The sequence below is a fragment of the Pristis pectinata genome, chromosome 17 (assembly GCF_009764475.1).
Source record: "Pristis pectinata isolate sPriPec2 chromosome 17, sPriPec2.1.pri, whole genome shotgun sequence".
In the NCBI taxonomy this organism is placed as follows: domain Eukaryota; kingdom Metazoa; phylum Chordata; class Chondrichthyes; order Rhinopristiformes; family Pristidae; genus Pristis; species Pristis pectinata.
Window position 1 is genome coordinate 30,504,631 of NC_067421.1, and position 25,193 is coordinate 30,529,823.

At 39.7% G+C, this 25,193-nt stretch overlaps 1 protein-coding gene across 1 annotated transcript in view; it reads right to left on the reverse strand.

The window, feature by feature from the left end:
- Positions 1-919: 919 nt before the first annotated feature.
- The window catches only part of LOC127579168 (clustered mitochondria protein homolog), a 65,096-nt gene continuing 40,822 nt past the window's right edge, over positions 920-25,193 (reverse strand). The window contains 15 exon segments of the mRNA XM_052031776.1: positions 920-1,060; positions 4,127-4,199; positions 4,303-4,437; positions 5,004-5,097; positions 10,303-10,424; positions 11,792-11,917; positions 13,007-13,087; positions 14,998-15,137; positions 15,850-16,003; positions 20,333-20,417; positions 20,992-21,107; positions 21,109-21,231; positions 23,378-23,440; positions 24,166-24,318; positions 24,694-24,794. Of these exon segments, the coding sequence (XP_051887736.1) occupies positions 4,176-4,199; positions 4,303-4,437; positions 5,004-5,097; positions 10,303-10,424; positions 11,792-11,917; positions 13,007-13,087; positions 14,998-15,137; positions 15,850-16,003; positions 20,333-20,417; positions 20,992-21,107; positions 21,109-21,231; positions 23,378-23,440; positions 24,166-24,318; positions 24,694-24,794 (1,517 nt within the window). The 3' untranslated portion in view covers positions 920-1,060; positions 4,127-4,175.

Here is a 25,193-nt window from a genome sequence, read left to right on the forward strand (position 1 = left end):
TAACCACATCCTTCCTATTGTGTGGCAACCAGAACTGTACATGATACTCCCAACTGTGGCCTAACCAATGATTTGTACAATTGTAACATGACATCCCAACTCTACACTCAAGGCCTCCATACTATACGCCTTCTTCAGCACTCTTGTCTACCATGTCACAACTTTCATGGAACTATGTACTTGTACCCTAAAGTCTCGCTGTTCAATAACACTCTCTGGACCCTGCCATTCACGGTGCATGTCCTGGCCTGGTTTAACTTCCCAAATGCATCACTTGGCACTTGTCTGTGTTAAACTTTTTGCCCACTTTTTCAGTTAGAACCATACAGCACAAAGATTATGTTGTAATCTTAGAAAACCTTCTTCACTGTCCACTACACAAATTTTGGTGTTATCTGCAAACTTACCAATCCTGCCTACATTCTCTTTCAAATCATTATTAAGTATGATGAACAGTATAGTGTGGATATTCTGTATTGTTTTTCCAGTGTCCTGATGTTTCACAGCTACACAGCTCAATTTTATACATTGACCAGTGGTTTGAGAAAGATCTGGCCAACTGCATGTGTAATTCATAACTAAATTCAGTGTTTAGAAATAGTTAAAAGTACAATCTGATTGTAACAACTATTAAAAATCCAGTTAAATTTAAAGGGAAAAAGTTTTAAATTGTAACAGTTAAATGATCCAATTTCCACTGTGATGGACCTTAAACAGGGACCTAATTTTATGACCATTCCCTCAAAGTGTGATACAAAATAGTACTTGTATCCGTGGCAATAATGGAAAGTTCAATCTGCCTTTTTGTTGACAACTGAGAAACAGTTACACAGAAATCTCTGCTGCCACACAGTTAGTTTCTACTTTGCTTTTAGTCAGTGTTTTCTCAATTAGATTCTCTGCATCATTTGCAATTTCACCCAGGGCTGCACTTCCATTGACCAGTATCTGATGATCTACACCAATATCAGAAAGAGTCTTGGTCAATCTCCGAGACGCTTGGATTTCTTCCAAAATTAGGTTCCGCATTCGCTCAGTTGCTTTTTCCACGGCAGATTTTCTAAAAAGAACAAATAAAATCAACCAGCTGAAGCAAATGGGAAAAGATCAGTGCATCATTGGCTCTCACATTTGAGTTAAAGCAATTTTGAGAGCATGGGGGTCAAAGATGCAGATCCTATTAAACTACAGACACTTCCAATACCAAGGGTATTTTTGCACAATACCATCAGATGTAGAGATATTAACAAGCACTTAATTCAAATGTTAACTAATTTGTTTTTTTTCCTTATTAATCACACCCACTCCAAAAACGTGAAGCAGAAAGGCTTGCATTTTAATTGCTTCTTTCACAATGTTCACAGTACTCTTCTTGTACACAGCTACAATTAGTTTTGAAGTGTACACTCTTGTTGTTTTGTAATAAATTATGACAACCAATTTGGAAACAGCAGTTTGCAAATAAATCAGTACAATTAACAAATAGAGCCCTTGTGCATTTTCTAGTTGTTCTCTCTTGTACAGAAAACAAACTCTAGTTGAGTACAGTATAAAAACCTAGGTCACGTACCAGAGGGCAACCAATGTGTCAGTGGTAGATAATTCACAGAAGCTGGTCATTTGACCTCTATGCAAGAATAATCCAGCTAGTCCCAATATCCATCCTTTTCCCCACAGCCATACTAATTGTTTCCCTTCAAAATTTTATCTAGTTCCCTTCCGAATGCTACAGTTTAATTGGCCTTCACTACAACCATTGTGTAAAAGAAATTTCTCCTCGTGTCACTTTGTTTTTTTTAACAATCCCCTTCATACAATGACCCCTAGTTCTTGATGCCTCAGCCAGTGGGAACTGTTTCTATCCACTGTTTTTGTTATGTAACCTTGTAATCTCTTCTGTTCCACGGAGAAAGATAACAGTGCTCCTCTTGTCCATCCACACAATTCCCTCATCCCTGGAATAATTTTGTAAAATTGATCCTGTACCTTCTTCATAGCCTTCCTAGTGTGGTTCCCAGAACAAAATAAAATATTCTAGACATGGCCAAACCAGTGTTTTATTGAGGTTCATCACATCTTCTTCCTCTTGTACACTATAAAGCAGAGGACCCCTTTGGTTTTTAAACAACTTTTTTAAATGGCTTGCCACTTCCAATAAACAATACACAACTATTCCCAGAGCTCTCTGTTCTAGTACTCCTCATAAAATTATGTACCGTTTTCCAATTTCTCAGCATAAAATCTCATCTGTCATCTACTGGCCAATTCCATAGCCTGTTTCTATCTCCCTGAAGTCTACTACTATCCTGAAAATTCACAGAACCTCCAAGCTGTGTCATCTGCAATTTAGAAATTGTGCCCTTACATCCATATCCAAGATCATCACTATGTTAAGAAAGTAGTAATCCTAGTACCCATCCCGTGAAACTTCCCTCCAATTTGGAAAAGTAACTTTTCTAATAGTTAGCCAGTTTTCTATTCATGCTGTTACAGCACCCTTTATTCCACGCCTCCAGTCTTGATGACGAGTCCATATGTGACACCCTACCAAATGACTTTGGCAGTTCATATCAACTTCAACATCAATGACATTTCCCTCATCAACCCCACTGTTACTTTATCAAAAAACTCCCACATTATGTAGACAATTCTAACAAATCTATGCTGGCTTTCTTTAATCAAACCACACATTTTAATTCTGCTTCTGATTATTATTTTCTCACCAAGGTTAAACAGATTGGTTTGTAGTTACTGAGTTTAATCCTACAGCCCTTTTTTTGAACAAGGGTGTAACATACACAATCTTCCAACCCCCCCCCCCCCCCCCCCCCCCCAATCTATAACTGTTTGGAAGGAAACAGCCAGAGTCTGCATTTTCCTCCCTTACTTTCCTCAACAACTGAGGATCATCCCATCTGCAGTTATCTGGTACCTCCTCTTCATCAACCTTTGCCCGTCCAGGATCTCAATTTCATCTTCCTTTGCTGAGACTCCAAGAGCATCTTCTTCCTTGGCGAGCACCTCACCCATGGCCTTTACCTTGCTGAGTAAATTTCCTTTGTACTGTCTAATTGGCCCCACCTTTCTTTTGAAGCTCTTCTGTTCATATACTAGAAGAATATTTTTGGGATTTTTTTTACGTTTGCTACCAGTTCTTTCTCAAGCTCCATCTCTGCAGCATATCCTTTTTACCAATTCCCCACTTAAATTTCTAAACGTTCTTGGTTCTCACTTCAGTTAACAATCCTACATGTATCATTGCTGTGTTTTTCCTGCCACACTTCAATTCAAATTTATCTGAGCCTTCTCCAGTTGATTACTTCTGCCTTGGAGTGGTTTTCACCCTTTTCCAGAGCTATTTTACAAGTCTCACATAATTGCTATTTGCTAGACATTCCAGGTCCAGCAATGCCATCTTCATTATTGGGCCAAAAGTACTGATCAAGAACCTTCTCCTGTACTTGCCCTCTTTGCCCCCTGTGTTATTGTTTTCCCAGTCTACATTATCACATTTCATTGGCTATTTTCCAACTCAGCCTGTGTGGACTCACTGACAGACAAAGCAAGCTCTGAGTTACTTAAGCATGTTGGCAGGATAGTGATAATGAAAGAACTACTGCTAAGATCACTGACAACTTTACACTGCAGGCATTCAAAAGAGTTAAAGAAATGTGACGTGAGCAAAAGCAGACATGATGTTCCTCCTCTTTGCTTAGTATTATAAGATCAATCATTTGCATCTTCATCAGTGCACATCAGAGATCAAATGCAGCACTGTGACTTGCCCTTACTGAGATCAACGTGGCTTGTAATAGGCTATGATCAGTCTGGCATCTTAGTTGGCAGCAATAACAGATGAATGATCAGGAGAAAAGTGATTTCACAACACAATACCACTCACAACTTCAAATAAGACATTAACAAGTTAGACATAAGCTTCAAAATTTAGAAAGGTCAAGTATTTCCAGTCCTGATATAATTATGTGTTTCTCTTTGCCAGTGCTATTGATTGATGATGTTTGAATGCTCTAGCACTGATATTAGTTCCCAGTCCCCATAATGCTAGTAATTTAGATTGCACCAATCTCTCAAGGGAAAAATATGAAATAATGAAGAGCAAGTTTACCTGCTTTCCATGAGAACAATCCCATTGATCACATTAAGCTGTTCCAGTATCACTTTTTACTCGGTGGCATGGTCTTAAAAAAATGAAATATCAAGTATTATCTCGTCAGATCCTTCACCTACCTAGGAAATTTGTACTGAAATAAAAGGAGAGATATGTTGATAAGGGGTACTGACCTGTACTGGAGGAAGATTGGCATTTGATCCATTCTTGTAAATTTCATTCATGGTTCTCTGTAGGTTTACTGCCTGCTGAGTGAAATGCTTAAGGTACTCAGAGCTTCCTTTTGCCTTTGGGTGAGTCTCCCCAAGCTGTTTTGGAAAATAAAAGTGTAAATGAAGTAGTCTGAATTAGTCCTGTCATATTTCTAAACAGTTAGTATTCTGCAATTTTCCAGTTGAGTCAATGGGTGGTGCAGGATGCTTGTGGTCTATCAAAGCAGAGGACTTTATGGACCAAATGCCCTTTTCCATTAGATGTGTGTTCTGGCATGTGTCAAAATATGTTTTCCTGTCTGCTGTCACAAACTGTTCCTTATGTGAAAGGGTGGGTTAAGGCAGTGTTGGGAATGTGGGAGAAAACTGTGAATTCAGACCATGTTTGTAAATCCAAGTAACAACAATAGACGGATGGGACCCCATTTGACATCTTACTTGAGAACTGAGTTGCTATGTAATTGCTATGGAGATATGGTTATTTATTGCAGAATGCATTACTTGTTATGTTATTACAGAAAATTGGAGTTTATTCAGCAACATGTAGTGTTACCTTATATTCAACTGAGTGTATTATGCCACGGTAACTTTCAGAAGATTCAAAAGTTGACTTATGAGCCACCAGACTACAACATGGAGGAAACGTGTTTGGAATAACTAACCCGATCACTGTAGATGATATAGGCTTGCTTCTCGTGTTGCATAGCTGTTCGGAATTCTGCCTTGCTTGCATAGACTTGGGCCATGAGATGATAGCTGTATGGTTTTCAGAGAAAAAGCAACTAGACACATGTACAATTCAAATCACAGCCTTTGCTTGTGGACTCAAATGTTTAGATCCAATTTCCTACAAGCAATCAGTAGATCTGCAATCTGGAACACCCCTTTCATCATACTTTCAGACCTCATTCAGCTAGAGACAGGAAAATTTATTGTGGTCATTTAATGACCAGGACATATTGAAACAGTCTTAAATTTCAAAATAGGAAATCAGGCTTTTTTTTCCCCCCAAATATATGGCTGATTTGCATTAAAGAAAAGTACTTAAAATGAATTTTCAAGCAAATGAACAAAGTTCAGATTGAAGGAAACAATCAAATTCATCACAATGAAACCTCAAAAGTCTAATCACTGTTTGCAATAACAGCCAAGGCAAATCTGTGTAAAATCACATTCCAAGACCAGCCCACACCAGCAGGGCAATTAGTTACAACTTTAAAGATGGTTTGTGTTTTGTGGTTTTCAAACAAAGGGATGTTAATGGAATAGAGTCATTCAGGGCAATTGTGATAAACCTCAAGCTTTGGTAATCAAATTCCTACCTTCTGTTCTGGTTTAGAGTCAGAATCTTACAGTATGGAAACAGGCCCTTCGGCCCAACCAGTCCATGCCGACCAAGAAATTTCTCCGAATTCCACGGACTGACAATAAACAAAGGATTATTCTTCATCCTATTTCCTGAAGATGGATTCTTAAACTGGCAATGGCAGATGAATCAAGGGGAAGCTGATGTGAGTTGATTGATGGGTGAGAACTGGCACATACTCAGTGGGCCAAACAGCCCCCTCTTGTGTCATAAGGAAATACATGTTGACTCTGCCTTTTATAATGATTTGAATGCCCTGTTACTGCATTCCCTTTGATGGATTCCAACATTTTGCCAAGGCATAGTGGTGCAGCAGTTAATGTTCTGCCTCCCAGCTCTACAGATCCAAATTCAACCCTGACCTCAGGTGTTGTTTGTGTGGAGTTTGCAAGCTCTCTCACTGACCATGTAGATTTTCTCCAGACATTATGGTTTTATCCCCCCACATCCCAAAGACATGCTGGTAGGTTAGGTTGCTAGTTTAAATTACCCATTAATGTAGGTTAAAGGCAAAAAGCATATGTGAAAGAAGTTGCAGAGCTACAGGGAAATAAGGAGAAAGGGAAAATAGAAGCAACAATTGCCTCCCGGGACCCAGCATGGATCCTAGGGGCCAAACACCTTCCTTCTGTGTCATTAGGAGTATAATAAGATTACAGGATAATTGGCCTATAGTTCTTCATTCTCCTTCTCCTTAATCTCTTGAATGGTGTTACATTTGCTGCTTTCCAATCTTCTGAGAAGATTCTAGAATCTAGGAATTTTGGAAGGTCATCACTATTGTATCCATTGTCTTTGCTACCAACTGTTCAAGAATCCTGGGGTGTAGGTTATCAGCTCAGGGGATGTCCAGTTTTCGTCCTTCTATTCTCAGGGTTACCACTCTTCATGGCAACATTACAAGCTTTATTTAATTTACTATACTTAACCCCCTTTAGCGTAGACTGATTACTTCTCTAGTGTAGTTATTATTTCTCAATGGAATGGAGATTCCATAGAACCATAGAACAACAGAACAATACAGCACAATACAGGCCCTTCGGCCCTCCATGTTGTGCCAACCTTCAAACCACACCCAAGACTATCTAACCCTTCCTCCCCACATATCCCTCTAACTTAAATTCCTCCCATATGCTTATCTAACAATTTCTTGAATTTGACCAACATATCAGCCTCCACCACCACCCCAGGCAGCGTATTCCATGCACCAACCACTCTCTGGGTGAAAAACCTCCCTCTGACATCTCCCTTGAACTTCCCACCCATTACCTTAAAGCCATGCCCTCTTGTATTGAGCATTGGTGCCCTGGGAAAGAGGCACTAGCTGTCCACTCTATCCATTCTCTTAATATTTTGTATACCTCTATCATGTCTCCCCCATCCTCTATCATGTCTCCCCCATCCTCCTTCTCTCCAATGAGTAAAGCCCTAGCTCCTTTAGTCTCTCCTCATAATCCATACTCTCTACTCCAGGCAGCATCCTGGTAAATCTCCTCTGCACCCTTTCCAATGCCTCCATATCCTTCCTATAATGAGGCGACCAGAACTGGACACAGTACTCTAAGTGTGGTCTAACCAGAGTTTTGTAAAGCTGCATCATTACTTTGCGGATCTTAAACTCGATCCCACGATTTATGAAAGCTAACATACCATAAGCTTTCTTAACTACCCTATCCACCTGTGAGGCGACTTTCAGAGATCTGTGGATATGAACCCCCAGATCCCTCTGCTCCTCCACACTGCCCAGAATCCTGCCATTTACCTTGTACTCCGCCTTGGAGTTTGTCCTTCCAAAGTACACCACCTCACACTTCTCCGGATTGAACTCCATCCGCCACTTGTCAGCCCAGCTCTGCATCCTATCAATATCCCTCTGTAAGCTTCGACAGCCCTCCACACTATCCACACCACCACCAATCTTTGTGTCATCTGCAAACTTGCTAACCCACCCTTCCAGCCCCTCATCTAAGTCATTAATAAATATCACAAAAAGTAGAGGTCCCAGAACCGATCCCTGTGGGACACACTAGTCACAGCCCTCCAATCCGAATGCACTCCCTCCACCACAACCCTCTGCTTTCTACAGGCAAGCCAATTCTGAATCCACATGGCCAAGCCTCCCCGGATCCCTTGGCCTCTGACCTTCTGAAGAAGCCTACCATGTGGAACCTTGTCAAATGCCTTACTAAAATCCATGTAGACCACATCTACTGCACTACCTTCATCAATCTTCCTGGTCACCTCCTCAAAGAACCCTATCAGGCTAGTGAGGCAAGATCTTCCCTTCACAAATCCATGCTGGTTTTGTGAAGATTCAAATAGAATTTTTCAATCTTTTTAAAAATATTTACCATTATTTAGATAAAAACATTTGCCAGTAGGTAATTTCCCAAACTACCTTTGTCAATGCACCCCTCATACCTCCAAATGGTTATGAGGTGCAAGTTGGCCAAGACAAATTGGGGAACATTACTTGTGTGGCTGACCATAAATCAGCAGTGGCAAACATTTAAGGAGTGCACAGATGAATTACAACAAATGGTCACTCTTATCCGAAATAAAAATATAACAGGAAAGGTAGATCAACAGTGGATAACAAGGGAAATCATGGATAATATTAGATACAAGGAGAAGACATATAAATTGGCCTGAAAAAGTAGCATACCCAAGGATTGACAACAGTTTAGGACTCAGCAAAGGAGGACCAAAGGATTAATTAAGAGGGGAAAAATGGTGTGAAAGCAAGTGGGAAAACTGAAAGATTCTATAGATGAGTGAAGAAAGAAAGATTAGTGAAGACAAGGATAGGCCCCTTACAGTCAGAAACACGTGAACTTATAACATGTGCAAAGAAATGATAGCCCAATTGAACAAGTATTTAATCATGTCTTCATAAAGGAAGAAATGTTAGGGAACAGTGAGAGAGAGAAACTGGAGGCAATTAGTAGTTATAAACAAAGTGGTGTTAGGGAAATAGATGAGATCAGAAATACTGATATGGTGGTGGAGGCAAGTACTCTAATCACTTAAGAAGCATCTGGACAAGCACTCGAATCACCAAGGCATAGGAAGCAATGGACCAAGTGCTAGTAAATGGGGTAACATGGATGAATGTTTGGTGGACATAATGGGCCCAAGGGCCTGGTTCTGTGCTGTATGACTAATGAAGGCCTAATCATCTGTATCTTGGAATACTTAAGGAGGAGACCTCCGAAATAGTGGATGTATTGCTGGCCTTTTTCCAACATTCTGGATCAGTTCCTGCAGATTAGCTAATTTTAAAGAGTGAGGGAGAGAGCAAACAGGGAATTGTAGACCAGTTAGCCTGTCATTGGTAGTATAAAAATGTTATTAAAAATTATTAAAGATGTAATAGAAGAGCATTTGCTAAACAGTGACAGGATCAGTCAAAATCAGCATGGATTTACAACCGGGAAATCATGCTTGACAAATTTAACTGGAATTTTTTTTTTTTTTGAGGATTATTTTGGTTTGCATGAAGGAATTAACTGTAATATATTTATATTTGCGAACAAAACTTGGGTGGGAGTGCAAGTTGTGAAGAGGACACAAAGGAGCTCCAGTGTGACTTGGCAGCTTGAGTAATGGATGGCAGAAGCAGCATAAATGTGAGATCATCCACCTCGGTGGCAAAGACACAAAGACAGATTATTGCCTAAATGGTGATAGACTGGGAAAGAGGAAGATGCAACAAGATTGCACCTAAAGAGTGATGAATCTGTGGAATTCTCTACCACAGAAGGCAGTTGAGGTCAAATGTACTCAAGAAGGAGTTAGATATGATCTAATGGCAAAAGAGATCAAGGGATATGGGGGGAAAGCAGGAACTGAGTACAAATTTGGATGATCATATTGAATGGTGTTACGAGCTCTAAGGACTTAAATGATGTACCCCAATTTTAAGTTTCAAGTTGGCTTTAGTCATTAATGTAGGAAAACATGGCAACCATTTGCCCAGTCTCACAAACAGTACTGCTTTAAATGACCAATTTGTTTTGGGTAACACTGACTAAGAGCTAGACATGAGCCACAACACTCAATTTATCTATAGTTCTTCAAAAGAGTGCTGTGCAGTTGTTGGAGACACTGCCACTCCAGTACAGCACATTCCCTCAGGATTAGATGAAAAATTTAGTCTAGATATTTGCACTGAAGCTTCTGGACTGAGTCTGAACACACAACTTTCTGATACCAGTGGAGAAACTATCAATCAAGCCATTGCCTATAGTTAAAATCTATGGGAAACTATGTTGTTTTATATCACCAGGAACTAGATTGTGACCTTTAACTAACTTTCTGAAGAATCTTTGTAAACAAGAAAGTTTGATCCCAATCTGGATTGAGTTTGAACATTGTACCCAAGAGGTGAAAATTCTGCATGTAAATTATTAAGTTCCTAACTAGAACTTGTAACTCTTTTGAAACAGGAACACTTGCAAACCATTTCATAAAATAGAAATCTTTACACAGCTGACAAGGAAATGTAGACTTGGGGTAAACTTGTTTCTCATTAATCCCATAGCATTTCTACATTAAATTTATCAGCACATATGCAGATCTTTTTTTAACCATACCTCAGGGCAGTCTGTAGAGCCTGGGCCCCAAAATATTTGAGGTTTAATTCTAGACTTTTCTGCAAATATCGAATTGCAAGGTCATAATCCAGTGCAGCTTGGAGCATTAGACCAATGTTACTCTGTAGGCACAGGCAAAGAAACAAAATGAATTTTACAATGATCAGCTCTAAGTCAAGCCTGCTAGGCACTCCATTTTATGACAATGACAGACAGGCTCTTCTTTAACACCATTAAATGTAACACCTCTGCATTTGTGTGAGTTGTGAGGAGGATGCAGGGAAGTTCCAGTGTGATTTGGGCAGGTTGAGCAAGTGGGCAAATGCATGGCAGAAGCAGTACAAGCAGTACAATGTGGATAAATTCAACTTTCATCCCCCATTTTCAAAATAATGAATACTGGGCTGGACCAAGCTCAGCATTGTACCCTTGGAAGGGGAAAGGGAAAGGGAACGTTAAAAATACTGTGGCGTTGTATACCACTGCTCGGAAGGTAATGTATATTGGTTGTATGTTAGTGGAAGTCAATGTAATAACTTCTGTTTACTTTGTTCAGAAAATTATTAAATTGGGCAACAAAACTACAAGCAGTATGATCACAAAAGGTCTCTATCAGCTGCATGTGGCCCCTTGGCAACATATGAAGGAATGGCATCAGGTTACAGAAGTACATTTGCATGGAACCTTCATCTTTGGCCCATCACAAATTACATTTTATATTTCCAGTTCCAATCAGTCCTTACTCATTTTCTTGGGTTTAAGTTTGGTATCCTATCTGATGCCAGACTGAATTTCAATGTTATTGTCTCACCATTACAAAAAACACCGACTTTCACTTTTGTAACAATGGCCATCTGTGCTACTGTCTCAGAACATGTTCTGCCAATAGTCTTATTCATGCCATTGTTACTTCTTGACCATTCTAATGGTCTTCCAGCTGGCTTTCCACCTGCCACCATTGATTAAACTCAGTTTAGAGATTTAGTACACTCATTAATGACCACACTTTTGCATACCTCTGTAACCTCCAACAACACAACAAATATGTAGCCCCCTTATTCTGGTCTTTAATGTAGAATAATTCTGGTCTTGCTTCAAAAACCACCTTATAAGCATTAGTAGATGGGCTATAAATTCCGTAATTCCTCCATAAATCTTTCTGCCTCACTCTCATTTTACGATTGCCCTTAAATGAAACCCTTTAGATTATCACCCTCCCAATTAGTTCTACCTTGACATTAGCATCAACTACTCCCATTATTGTGAAGTGCCACAGAACATTTTTCTGCAGTGAAGGTGCTAATTAAATTCAATTTGCACTACTTTCCAATCATGAGGTTCCTAAAATGGCCAACTGTCATCTAACCCAGATGATCACCACCGTTAATGAGTTTTAACTCAGATTCCCCTTCCACATGAGAATACACCAGAAATGACTACATTAAAGTCCATTTCACCCAAAAGAAAAACTGTCATGAAAACCACTTACATCAAGAACAGCTATTTCTGGGTGTTCTTCTCCAAAGACAGTGAGCATCAGGTAGCGAGAGCGGTACAGCAGCCTTAGTGCTGTTGAATTCTGATTGTTAGCAAAGCAGTAGAGGCCCAATCTGGTCTGTGAATGTAAAAACAATATAATACAGTATTGAGTGCAGTGTAACAAAGTACATGCTGGTTGGTAGATTAATTGGGTACTGTGCGTTACCCCTATGCAGGTGGGTAGTTGGATAATCAGCAAGCTGATGGACATGTGAGAGGACTGTTTACAAGGAAGAAACCGGGGGAATGGGATTGATTAGATAGCTACGAGAGCCAACACAGCCTCAATGGTCTCCTTCTTTGTCTTAAGGAAAAATGAAATAATTCCACTAAGCAGAGAACTGGCTGCCTGTTTCAAATTCAAAGCAACTAACTACACTGCAATGCTACACTGAAGACAAAGTGATGCACTAGTCAAAGGAAGGATATTAGACAAGAGTTTAATTACAGAATGAATGATAATGATTGGCTGCAGCATGTGCAGTAATGAAATAATGTTTTGACAGTTATTTACTTTTTAATAACATTATCAGCTACAGGAGCTACTTGCCTCCAAGTCAGAGTTCTAGTAAAGGCTGAAATGTATTAATAAATAAGAATAAGCACCATGGAAACTGATACTGTCTACATCTTTGTCTGATTGGCTTTACTCAAGCAGTTTATTGACAAAAATTAAATGCATCAGTCTTTGGCATTTTTTTTAAACTACAATACCATTACTGTTTCAATGTTGAAGATAATAGAAACACAATCAACATGCTCACATTTCTATCAATTTCATGAGAAACTAGAATCTTGGATAATCACAAACCCAATCACATTCCACAACAAAGCTCCCAGGTTCCATTCCTGTTCTTTGCTGAGTTAACCATTTTCAGCGATGTATGTAAGGCATTACAATTGGCTTCAGCTTCCCCTAGTTTGCAGGGGGAAAAATGCTCATTGTTTCTGTTCACATCCAGTGAAATCTACACACAAACATATGTTTGCTAGGCTCAGGTTCCACTGAGAAAATGTTGTGGTGAAATTGTCAACACCAATTGTGTGGGTTGATGCAAATAATAATAGTTGATCAAGGGGGGCTCTACATGTGTAATCATACTCCAACATGTTGATAGTTGCAAATGAACTAGAAGAGTGAATGAAGAATTAAATAGTAACTCACATATTCACAAATCGTGTTGGGATGATCAAAGCCAAGGACTCGCTCACTAATTATGACAGCTTTTTGCTGGTTCTTTATAGCCTGTATGCAATAGGAAGTACATCAGCGTTCAGAATGAGAGAGAAATGCAATAGCATTTGGGAGAAATCACTTCAATCTATGAAGAGTCTTCACAATGCAATAGTGACACAGATAAACTATCACTTCTTGTCCTTCTCAGCCCATCTGTAGTCTTTGACAAAGCTGACATACCATCCTTCCCAAACACAAGAAGTGCTGAAGGAACTCAGCAGGTCAGGCAGCATCAATGGAATGAAAAAAAAACCAGTCGACATATCGAACCGAGACCCTTCACCTTCCTGCACCCACTCCATTATATTTGGTATTTCCCAATTATCTATGCTCTGTCTCTCCACTTCTCATCCATCTGCTGCACTTTAGCAACCTCATTTGTAAATACATCATCATCCACATGTCTACTGAAAGCATGACAGCTTTATTTCAGTATACTCCCTCTCAACCCCTCAATCATGTCTAGATTTGTCAGACGACTTGACAACATTGTGCACAGGGCTGAAATATGCAAAAATGTTCTCTTATTAAATACTGGAAAGACTGAAGTCATCACCGTCAGTGCCCATTGCATTCTGTTCTCTAGCCAATTACTTCTTTTCTCTTCTTGGCAACTACTCAAGATTGAACCAGACTGCAAGCATTGGTATCTCTTTGGATCTTGCACTGAGTTTTATGCCTATTATTCCTGGCATCTGCAAGGCCACAACTTCAACATCACTAAACTCCAGCCTCGCCTCAGCTCAGCAGGTGGCAGAACCCTCATCCATGCCTCTTATCTCAAATCAAGATCTGACTATTCCAATGCAGGTTTTCCTCTCTCACCCTGCTCTCCATAAACTTGAGGTCATCCAGCCACGCTGCCCATGCTCCACTCATTCACCTGTGCTTGTTGATCTATAACAGCTCTTGGTTAATCAGTGCCTTGATTGTAAAACTTGAATTCCTCTTTTCAATTTCTCTACAGTCCCATCCTCTACCTCTGCAATCTCCCCAGACCTTTAAACCCTCAGACATCTCAATTCCAATTCTAGATTTCTCCACATCCCCCAATTTTAATTGCTCCAACATTGACTCTTAGGCCCAAACTCTAGAATTTCCTCCCAGAAGCTCTCGCCCTCTTTTCTACTTTTAAAACCTACCACTTTTACCAGGCCTTTTGTCACGTGCCCTGGTATCTCCTTCTGGGGTTTGACATTGTTTTTTGTGATAACACTGATATGAAGCACCTTGGTTACTTTGCTACATTAAAAAGTGCTAAATGTATGAAAGTTGCTGTTGCCCACAATGTACTGTCCATATACCCAACTCCACGACCACACAAACATCACCGTGACTGAACTATGCAGAGGTGGCAAGCTCTGCAAATCAAGAACGAGAATGTTTCTTCCATAATCACAAGACACAGGATCCTATTTATATTAAACACAAAGAATCCTGCAGTTCTATTCTATTGCTGATGCTATTATTTCACATTTCTCCATTATTACAATCCCACTTGATAAATGTTCCTGTGAATACAAGTGAAGAGTGGCTAGAAAGTATAAAAATGGGAAAACTAACAATTCAAAGCAGCAGATATTTCAATTGCTTTCCTGTTGAGTTGTTCAAGTGATCAGTGTTGAAACATACAGACTGCAATTGGGATGGTCACAGATATGCCTAGGTTGTAAATGAGTAGCATTGCAAATTGCACATTTCCAAATTAAGGGAGCAGATAGAGTTCCATCTCACATGCATCTTAAAGTGAAGGATCATTTTACAATCAGATTCTCCTGTTAGAAGATCAATTTGATATCCCCTGCCACTGATCTAATAAAATCACGATCTGACAGTTTAGGTAAAAGAGAAATAATTATTTTATACCATTCATCTGGAGGCAAAACTTCTAGCACACTGAAGTTAGAAGTATCACTCACCTCAGGTATATTATCCATGACATAATTCAACTGTGCAAGCAGGTGCAAGCAACCACAGACATCAGAGTGCAAAGGTCCATACACATTTTTGAAGAGGTTTAAAGATTCTTTAATTAACTCAAAACCCTCCTTAATGTTTCCTGGAAACAAAAAAAAAGTATGTTAGAGTTAAAGTTACAAATGAGGAAGGAAATTTATTTTCCTGCTCACTATCAATATTGGACTTTGAAACGATTCCACTTGGAAGAAGGTAACAAAGATCTAAATTTCACCAAAAATTTCATACTTTTAAAGTAGTAGTGAAATAAAAATAGAAAATTCAACAAGTACTCAGCAAGTTAAGCAGCATTTACACAGAGGGGCAAGAGAGGGGAGAGATGAAGTTTCAGGTTAGTGACCTTTCATTGGAATGGCATTCAATTAAATGTCATTAACCCAATATGTTAATTCCATTTGCTCTCCACAGATCCTGCCTGACCTGCTGATGATTTTCAGCATCTGCACTCTTTTTTTGCTGTTTGGTATTAAAAGTGGGTTTCATTACACACCACCATCATCCCAAACCATCATCAACACATTTGCATTTAATGCAATGTTGTAAACTTTAGTGTCACACAATAATCAGAGTTTGGTTTCCCAGAGTGGCCTTTCACATAATGTGGAGCAGTTTTGACTCTGAACTCTTACTCAGTGATATCTTCTTATTCAGATCAAACTTTACTCTCAATCCTTAACAACATCTAAAAGAAATATCACACTCTCTCTACTCGAGCCCGCTGGTAAAAGAGCATCTTTCTTATCTTCTGTTCTACCCAATTACATAGGCATTTTCCCTTCAATGTGACCATGTACCTTTCTGAATTTTAGTTTGTGCTTTCTGATAAACCTTCTCAGCATCCGTTGCTTTCACAATAATGTGCTTGAACACAGGGAAAGTGTTGAGAATATCATCTTCTGTGAAAGTGGACTTGTGACGATTGTCAAAGTTGTAATCTCGCAGCAGAATCTAAGAGGAAATATTCAAGAATATCATGAACAATCCAATAAATCAAAAAAGCTTCCAGCTTGAAACACCTCAGCAAGTGTATTATACATCCAAGTCACAAAGGCAAGAAAAATCCAAATTTGGTGATCTGTACAATGTTGGGTAACACATTTGCTGGGGTAGCTGAACTACTACAAGGACTTAAACGCTCCTTAGATGGAGTTGCAGAAGAACAAAATAAGCAAGTCTCTGTGATCATCCTCCTATGATCAGTGCTAGAGGGTACACAAAATTGAACATCTAGCGGGATCAGGGTCCAGATTAGCCACAATCTTTCAACATCAAAATAGTTTATGAATTCCAAATGGTATTTAGTATATGATTGTCTATGGGGGAAGAAGAGTTCTCAGATGAGCCAAAAAAAAACAAATTGCAGCAGAGCACTTGGAGATTCAACAGGGGGAAGTTATTTCTCTCTCATCCCTAATAAATATAAAATTGCCTTTTTGGTGGCAATTGCTTGCTAGGCTACTTGGTCTGAAAAATCCAAGTGGAGCAGCCCCAAACTCTTCTTATGTAGAATGCCAGTTTTCTTAAGGAAGATTTTCAGATAAAAGACCTTGGGACATCAGGGCCAATGAGATTTTGCTTTTGCATAATATTCACCTAAATGAACAATGACTTAGCAATTTTCTCAACCCCTTGTCTCCCATGAAACACTTGAGGCCAGTTGTCTTCTGGTCTCTGCTTGGGCAATACATCTGACAGAGATTTTTCCAATCTTCTCTGAAATAGCAGATGGCCTCCTGACATAAATTGAGACAAAATGGTTCGATTCAATGACTGGCTCCAAATCTACTCTCTAAAATTTTCTAAGCAACAAGCTCACGGGATGCAAACATCAGCTTAATTACTGACTGAATCAGTGCTGGCTTAGATTTAATTGATTAGAAAAGGTGTGGTCGTTGCAGTAACCAAAATATTCTTTCATAATGGTTCTGTGAAGTGCATTAAACCACATTGGAAGTGCTATTTAAATGCAAATTGTGGTTAACAAAATTGAACAAAAATTTCCCCTATTGACTTCCAAACAGATCTGATTTATGGTACAAATTGATCACAAGATCACAAGATAAGGGAGCAGAAGCAGGCCATTCGGCCCATCGAGTCTGCTCCAAGGAAAAGGGAAAAAGAAATGGGGTGGGAAAAAAGAGAGAGAAAAAAAAACTATTCTAATCCCATTTGCCAGCCTTATCCCCATATCCCTTGATACCCTGACTATTTCGATATCTGTCTATCTCCTCCTTGAATACCCCCACTGATCTGGCCTCCACTGCTGTGCGTGGCAAGGAGTTCCACAATTTCACCACCCTCTGGGTAAAGAAACTTCTCCTCATCTCTGTCTTGAAACTGTACCCTCTAATTCTAAGATTGTGCCCTCTGGTCCTGGACACGCCCACCAAGGGAAACAGCCTAGCCACATCTACTCTATCCTTACCTGTCAACATTTTAAATGTCGCTACGAGGTCCCCTCTCATCCTTCTGTACTCCAGCGAGTACAGTCCAAGAGCCGACAAACGCTCATCATACTTAAGCCCTTTCATTCCTGGAATCATTCTCGTAAATCTCCTCTGAACCCTCTCCAACGTCAGCACATCCTTCCTAAGATGCGGGGCCCAAAACTGCGCACAGTATTCCAAATGAGGCCTCACTAGCGCCGCGTAGAGCCTCATCAACACGTCCTTACTTTTATACACTATACCTCTCGAGATGAATGCCAACATAGCATTCGCTTTCTTAACCACCGATCCAACCTGGTGGTTAACTTTTAAGGTATCTTGTACGAGTACCCCCAAGTCCCTTTGTACTACCGCACTATCAATCTTCTCTCCTTCTAGATAATAATCTACCCGCTTATTTCTACTTCCAAAGTGTACAACTGCACATTTCTCAACATTGAATCTCATCTGCCATTTCCTTGCCCATTCTCCTAAACTGTCTAGGTCCCTCTGCATTCTTTCTATTTCCTCTATGCTCCCTACTCCTCCACTTATCTTGGTGTCATCCGCAAACTTAGCCACACAACCATTTATTCCATCATCCAAATCATTGATGTACAAGGTAAAAAGGAGAGGCCCCAACACCGACCCTTGCGGCACACCACTAGTAACCGGTAACCAACCAGAACGAGATCCTTTTATTTCCACCCTTTGCTTCCTGCCAACCAGCCAATTCTCCACCCATTTTGCTACCCTGCCCATAATTCCATGACCTCTCATCTTATTAATCAGTCTCTTGTGAGGCACCTTATCGAAGGCCTTTTGAAAGTCTAAATACACAACATCTACCGCCTCTCCCTTATCCACCCTACCTGTGATTTCTTCAAAAAACTCCAATAGGTTGGTCAGACAGGACCTCCCCTTCACAAAACCATGTTGACTAGGTCCTATCTTGCCTTGCGCCTCTAGGTATTCCGTAACCTCCTCCTTGAGGATAGACTCCAATAATTTTCCCACCACTGACGTCAGACTAATAGGTCTGTAATTGCCTTTGTGCTGCCTCCCACCTTTCTTATACAACGGAACTACATTCGCTACCCTCCAGTCCTCCGGAACCATGCCAGAATCTATCGATTCCTGAAAAATAATCGCCAACGCCTCCGCTATCTCCACAGCCACCTCCTTCAGAACCCGGGGATGCACCTCATCCGGTCCGGGAGACTTATCAGCCTTAAGCCCCTTTAGTTTTCCAAGCACCTTCTCCCTATTAATCTCAATTGAACTCAGCTCCAATTCGTGAGACTCCTGACTAATGGGCACATTGCTTATGTCCTCCACGGTGAAGACCGATGCAAAATATTCATTCAATTCCCTTGCCATCTCACTATCATCCATTATAATACCTCCTGCACCGTTATCAATTGGTCCTATGTCAACCCGTGTCTCTCTTTTATTCCTTATGTATTTAAAAAAACTCTTAGAATCCTTCCGAATGTTGTCCGCCAGCTTCCTTTCGTAACTCATCTTTGCTTTCCTAATGACCTTCTTAGTTTCTCTCTGCAGATTTTTAAAATCGTTCCAATCTTCTGTTTTCCCACTAATTTTTGCTACTTTGTACGCCGCCCCTTTTGCTTTTATTTTATCCTTCACCTCCCTCGTTATCCACATCTGTGCCTTTTTTCCATTCAAAACCTTCTTTTTTCTTGGAATATATCTGTCCTGCATTGTCCTTATTTCCTGTAGAAATTTCTTCCATTTTTCCTCTGCCGTCCCTTCAGCTAACTTACTCCTCCAATCAATTTGGGCCAACTCATCTCTCATACCTTTGTAATTTCCCTTATTCCACTGAAATATCGATACACCAGTTATCAGCTTCTCCTTCTCAAACTTGAAACTAAACTCAATCATATTGTGATCACTTGTTCCCAGTGGTTCCTTTACCTTTAGTTCCCTAATCACCTCGGGCTCACTACACAGCACCCAATCCAAAACAGCCGATCCCCTGGTGGGCTCCTCAATAAGTTGCTCCAGAAAAATATCCCTTAGACATTCCACAAACTCACTCTCCTGAGTACTACCACCTTGCTGCATTTCCCAGTCCACCTTCATGTTAAAATCCCCCATAATTATCTTCACATTGTCACTCTGACATGCTTTTTCTATCTCAATCTGCAACTTATGGTCCACTTCCTGACTGCTGATTGAGATTCTCAAATTACTCCTACCAGCTACTAAGTCATTTTAGATTGTGTAAACAGATTTTTTTTTACCTTCAGTAAACTGGAATTTACCAAACCACAACTTTAACAATGAAAAGTTCTTTAATTTCTTCCTCCCACTCTTCTTACTTCTAAGAGAACAACATGTTAAATAAGGAAGGTCTCACTGTGGGCAATACAATGGAGAATTTTGCAATACTTAGGAGACAAAATCTCTTGTCAACTTTCATAAAGAACAGCAGCCTTCCACACCCAATGCAATAAATTCACTCAGACACATTGCACTTTTATTTCTGATGAGTCGTCATTAACCTGAAACATGAACCTTGTTGTTCTCTCAACAGATGTGGCCTAACCTATTGAGTATTTCTTCCATTTTGTTTTATTTCAGTTTTCTAGTTATGTTTCTTACAAAATAGTGTACTAAATTTAATCAATTTTCCATTAATTGTCATGTTTTGTGCAGTAATTTGAATCTTTAAACAAATTACTTTCAGAGCAATTTACTGGAATACCCATCTGATGAGCCAAGCAGAACAAATGGTACAGCTGGTGCGTTTAACACTCAGAAGGACTCATACAGTAATAGCAGATCATGTGCATATGTAGTTATAATGAAAGATCAGCAATACCTGAATTCCAGCCTTTAAGCAGAACTCGCGCAACAGGGACACCTTCTGCAGGCCAAACTGCTCCACTGCCTGATCGACCCCGGCACTGGAATGCACCAATCATAAACATCATTTTATGGTAGAAGAGAGGAGATAAACTAAATGGATGGCAAAGATATTTTCTTATTCCCACTGCCCTATAGAGTTATCAGATTTTCATCATCCTGGCTAAAAGTATTACAAGTTCGGCTTTGCCAAGCTTTCATCTACCTCTACTCCCAACCTTTACTGCCGTATTTCGAGATTGGTCTAAGAAACCAGGGCTCCTGCTTCTCAGAATTTTAACAAGATGGTTTTCAGATAGGAAGATCAAATATGGTAGGATTTTGCTTGTATTAATGAACCTGCTCAAACTTCTGCAACAGTCATCAATCCACTCCTAATTAGGGATCAACATCTCTCCAAAACTAGAGGTTAGGAAGATGTCCAGGATTATAAAGATTGGCTCTTTCCTTCTTCAGCAACCAATCAGGACATGTGCTGGCCTATACCTCTGCACCTCAAGGAGTTGAGGTGGAAGTTCAAGACATTCAGTAGGAGCTATCCCATTCCATGCATCAAAATTGCTTCTGCTATAACAATGGATGATGTAGAAAGTAATCATTACTGCCATTACATACCAAGCCAACACGTAGTCAAAGCTTTCAACAGCTTCAGTGTTAATCTGTTTCCACAGATCTGTGGAAGTCAGGCTAGCCCATGCCACGTCATTCCCAGCAATCCGCACCTTGCGCTTGTTTTTTTTTCTTGCGTGATGCAAGCTCACCCGGAAGCAGATGTGCAACACCATTGGAATAGGAGCTCAGTAAACAGTTCAGGAAGTGACTAATGGCAAATGAAAGAGCTGATATCTCCACATTCTGTGAGAAAAATAAAAATAAACAGAATTAAAAGAACTTCTATGAGCTGCAAAGAATGAATCAGAATCAATATAGCTCTTTGTAGATCAATCCAGGCAACCCCATTCTCTCACCCTTCCCCTAGAGCCCTGCAGATACTTTACTTTTAAATATCAATTCAGTTGTTACTTTTAAAAAGGAGTCGGCTTCCAGTAAATTCCAGATACAATGACATGCAAAAAGATTTGACCTCACATCACCCCTGGATCTTGCATCTTAAATCTGTACCCTCCAAACGTTGACCTCTCTGCTAATGAGAAAGGATTCTCTAGCCTATCTGAACTCTGAACCCCTCTCTCAACTTTCTCTTCTCCAAGAACAACCATCCCAGCCTTTCCAGCATATCCTTGTCACTGAAAACTCCTAACCTTGGAGCATTCTTGGACTTCACATCCTAAAATGTGGTGGCTAGAATTGATTGCAATGTTCATTGGCAATATGGTTAAATTATTGGGTTAACAGCCAGAAGTCTGTACCATTAAGGTACGAGTTCAAATCCCACTATAGCAGCCTAGGAATTTAAAATCAAAAGCTAATCTTGGTAATGGTAACCACGAAACTACTGGATTGTCGCAACAACCTCTATGGTTCACTAATGTCCTTCAGGGAAAAATGTGCAGTACTTACCGAGTATAAGCCATATGCTCCAATTCTTAACAGGAGCAATAAATAAATGTGGTTTAACCAATGCTCTATAAAAGGTTCAACATAACTCATTATGCCCAGGATCCCATATGCTTTAACTGACCTTGCCACAATCACATGTATATATGTGTTTCTGAACTTCCTCTGAAATTGTAACACCTTGTCCATATTCCTACCAAACTGCATCATGTCACACTTCTTTGCATTAAATTTCATCTGCCATTTATCTGCCCAATCCAATCTGTGCTTTCTTGAAATTATCAGACCAATATCTGGAATGAATGGATTTCGTATGAGGGAACATCGGATGGGCTTGGCTTACATTGTAGAAGAGTTATGTGAAGCATAAGATCCTGAGGAGTGGTGTGGAGAGGATGTTTCCTCTAAGACTAGGGGTTACTGTTTAAAGATAAGCGGTTCCCCACTTAAGCCCTTGAGGCATTTTTTTCCTCTGTGGGTCACAAGTCTTTGGAATTCTCCTCAAAGACTGATGGAAGCAGAGTCTTTGCATTATTTTAATGCAGAGGCAGATAGAAACTTGATTAGCAAGGGGATGAAAGGTTACTGTGTACTGAAGAGAATGGGGCGTCGAGATTAAAAATAAATCACCCATATCTTAGGGTGTGATGCAGGCTCGAGGGGCTGAATATCATCCTCCTGCTTGAAATTGTTATGTTTGTTAGAAGAACAGTTCTGAAGTTGTGATTCAGTCCATGACTTATTCACAAATCAACAACTTCCTCTGATGCAGCACTCTCAACGTAGCAAAAAGGGTCCCAATGTATTTTACAGGAGCGTTATCAAAAAGAGAGCAACATAATCCAAACAATGCTGGTTTAACATCAGACAGTCCATTTAGCTTCCAGTAACCAGAACAAAATACCGCTAGATTAAGCACACTGCCCTGTCCATTTGTCTGATGTACGTGGTAATAGAGATGCAAAATTCAGATTTATGACAAATAAAAGCAAAGAGTTAATGTAAATAGTCCATACATTTCACCTGCTTGAAGCTCTCTAATAGTGTTAAATTTTCAAGAATACTAGTTTTAAGTGTATCACACATATACCCAACAAGATGCAGAGTTGGGGAATGAGATGAATGAAAATCTCATGAAATGGACATAAACAGGATGATCGCACTTCTTGACCCCTCTGCCAAAGTGTGCCAACTCTTCTTCAGTTCTGCAAAAGGCAATAATTTGTAGCAGATTCTAATCCCCACACAAATTTTCTAACACACGTAATTGGATAATACTCAAGGAATAAAGAAAGACCAAGTTGAAACCCACTGAGGTCAATTTCAATGCCATGGAACTGACTTAAAGTAGCTAATTTTGCATAAAACACCAACTAAACCTGGGACGTTTCCACTCTGTTGTGCAAGTGTATGAGGTTTAACATGCATTAGTTATGGTTACCGGAAGAAAGTAATGAGTGTACTCCATAATTAGAGCAGTTACCTGCAGGTAGAGGACCATGATGTGCTTTGCCACTCGGGTGATGATTTCACTGATTAGCAGTCTCTGCAGAAGTACAAACACAGTCTTAAACAAAGACCACCTACTCAAAGTCAAGGAAAAGAATACTAATGAACAAGCTCAGCTGTTTTATATTTGTTAGTCATTGCTCACTTTTGGGGGCATAATTAATCCCACAAATGACAGCATGCGAGATTCCTGCTTCAAAAGACATAAATCACCACATCAGACAGAAAAGATTAATACCATAGAATTATACTACTGAATTCTGAACATGAAGACCAAGAGATCATTACAGATCATTGCCTTCCCAACATAGAAAAATTAGTGGATAGCCATGGTGTGTCCACCACATGTTGTCATGTACACATTGAGTAAATATCCCATATTTTCTTACCACATCTAATTTGTTACCCTCCACTTAGGAACATGATGACCTTAAGTGTTTATTATTTCCAAAAATGCCTTTTGACACTGCCCGAGTGACTTTTCATTATGTGTAAATGTAGCAGAGCCAAACCCAACATGGTCCATGCATATACACATCCAGAAGTATCATGGCCAATTCCAGGGCCCAAGTAAAGCTATTAGAGGTCAGCAAATGGAGCATAGACGAACTGGAATTCTTTGGACTGCATGAATGAGTGCCACACTGTGCAGTGCAATTATGAATGAAGCCTTAGGGATAGCCCGTAATTTTTATAATCATTTATTGGTTTAGTAATCAGTCCTCCCTCTTGAAACAATTTCTCTCTTGTTTGAATACCTACCGAGATATGCTCTAGATACTGCTTGTTTTCTGACTGGTTTATCAGCTGTGCTATTTTACCAATGTATCGAATGTTAATCCCATATTTGTGCAGAGCATCTCTCATCGTGGTACCATCTGCAGGCACAAGGACGTGACTCTCACAGTCTTTGATCTGGAAATCAAAAGGAGGGAGACGAGGTGAGTCTGTGCAGCAGAAATCATCCAACAACCACAACTCTGTAATACCTGCTGAAGTCATGGTGACAAGCATGGTGAGTCCAAATAAGTGTGTTAAGACATGCCTCACAACCCCTCTCTTGATATTTCTCATACTAACAAGTAGGTACTCTTAGTTATTAATTCACCAACTAATTATATAAATTTCAACACTCAACATTGAATTTCCCTTCACATTGTATGCTGTGATAATATAGATTTTAGTATTTTTGTGTGGCACAGATGTTGATATTTTCTCATCTCAGATCTCATTCTTATAAATCTACGTGAGCTTGTAAATCTACGAGCTTTTCTCCATACAGTCACTTACAAAATTGGGAATCTGTACAGACACAAAGAAGGCTGCAATGTCCTTCATCAATCGTCTCTGAAGTTTCAGAGCTTCCTGTTCAGACTCATGAAATCTTATACCTGCAACACAAATTCAATTCCAATTTCAACTCCATCAAATCACGTCATCCAAGAAACACACCAGCTGTTATACGATGCACAAGCAATTGAAAACACTTCCAACATTTTCATCATGCTCAGAACCAATTACTTGCATTGTAGGTAAATGGCATTTGTGAATGTAATGTCTACTTGGTAAATGTAATCTATTTTATGATCATCATGTAATGGAATAAGCAAGCTGGTTTAATGCAGTGAATGGCAAGTTGGAGCCTCAATTTCAATGCCAAGTACAGGAGACCCCCATATTATAGCCGTTCAGGTAACAGAAATTCACCCTTACAGAATTCACAAATCACTACCCAAAGTTTTCAGATACAAAATGAAATTACATCTCACAAAATTTAATGTGAAAGAAGT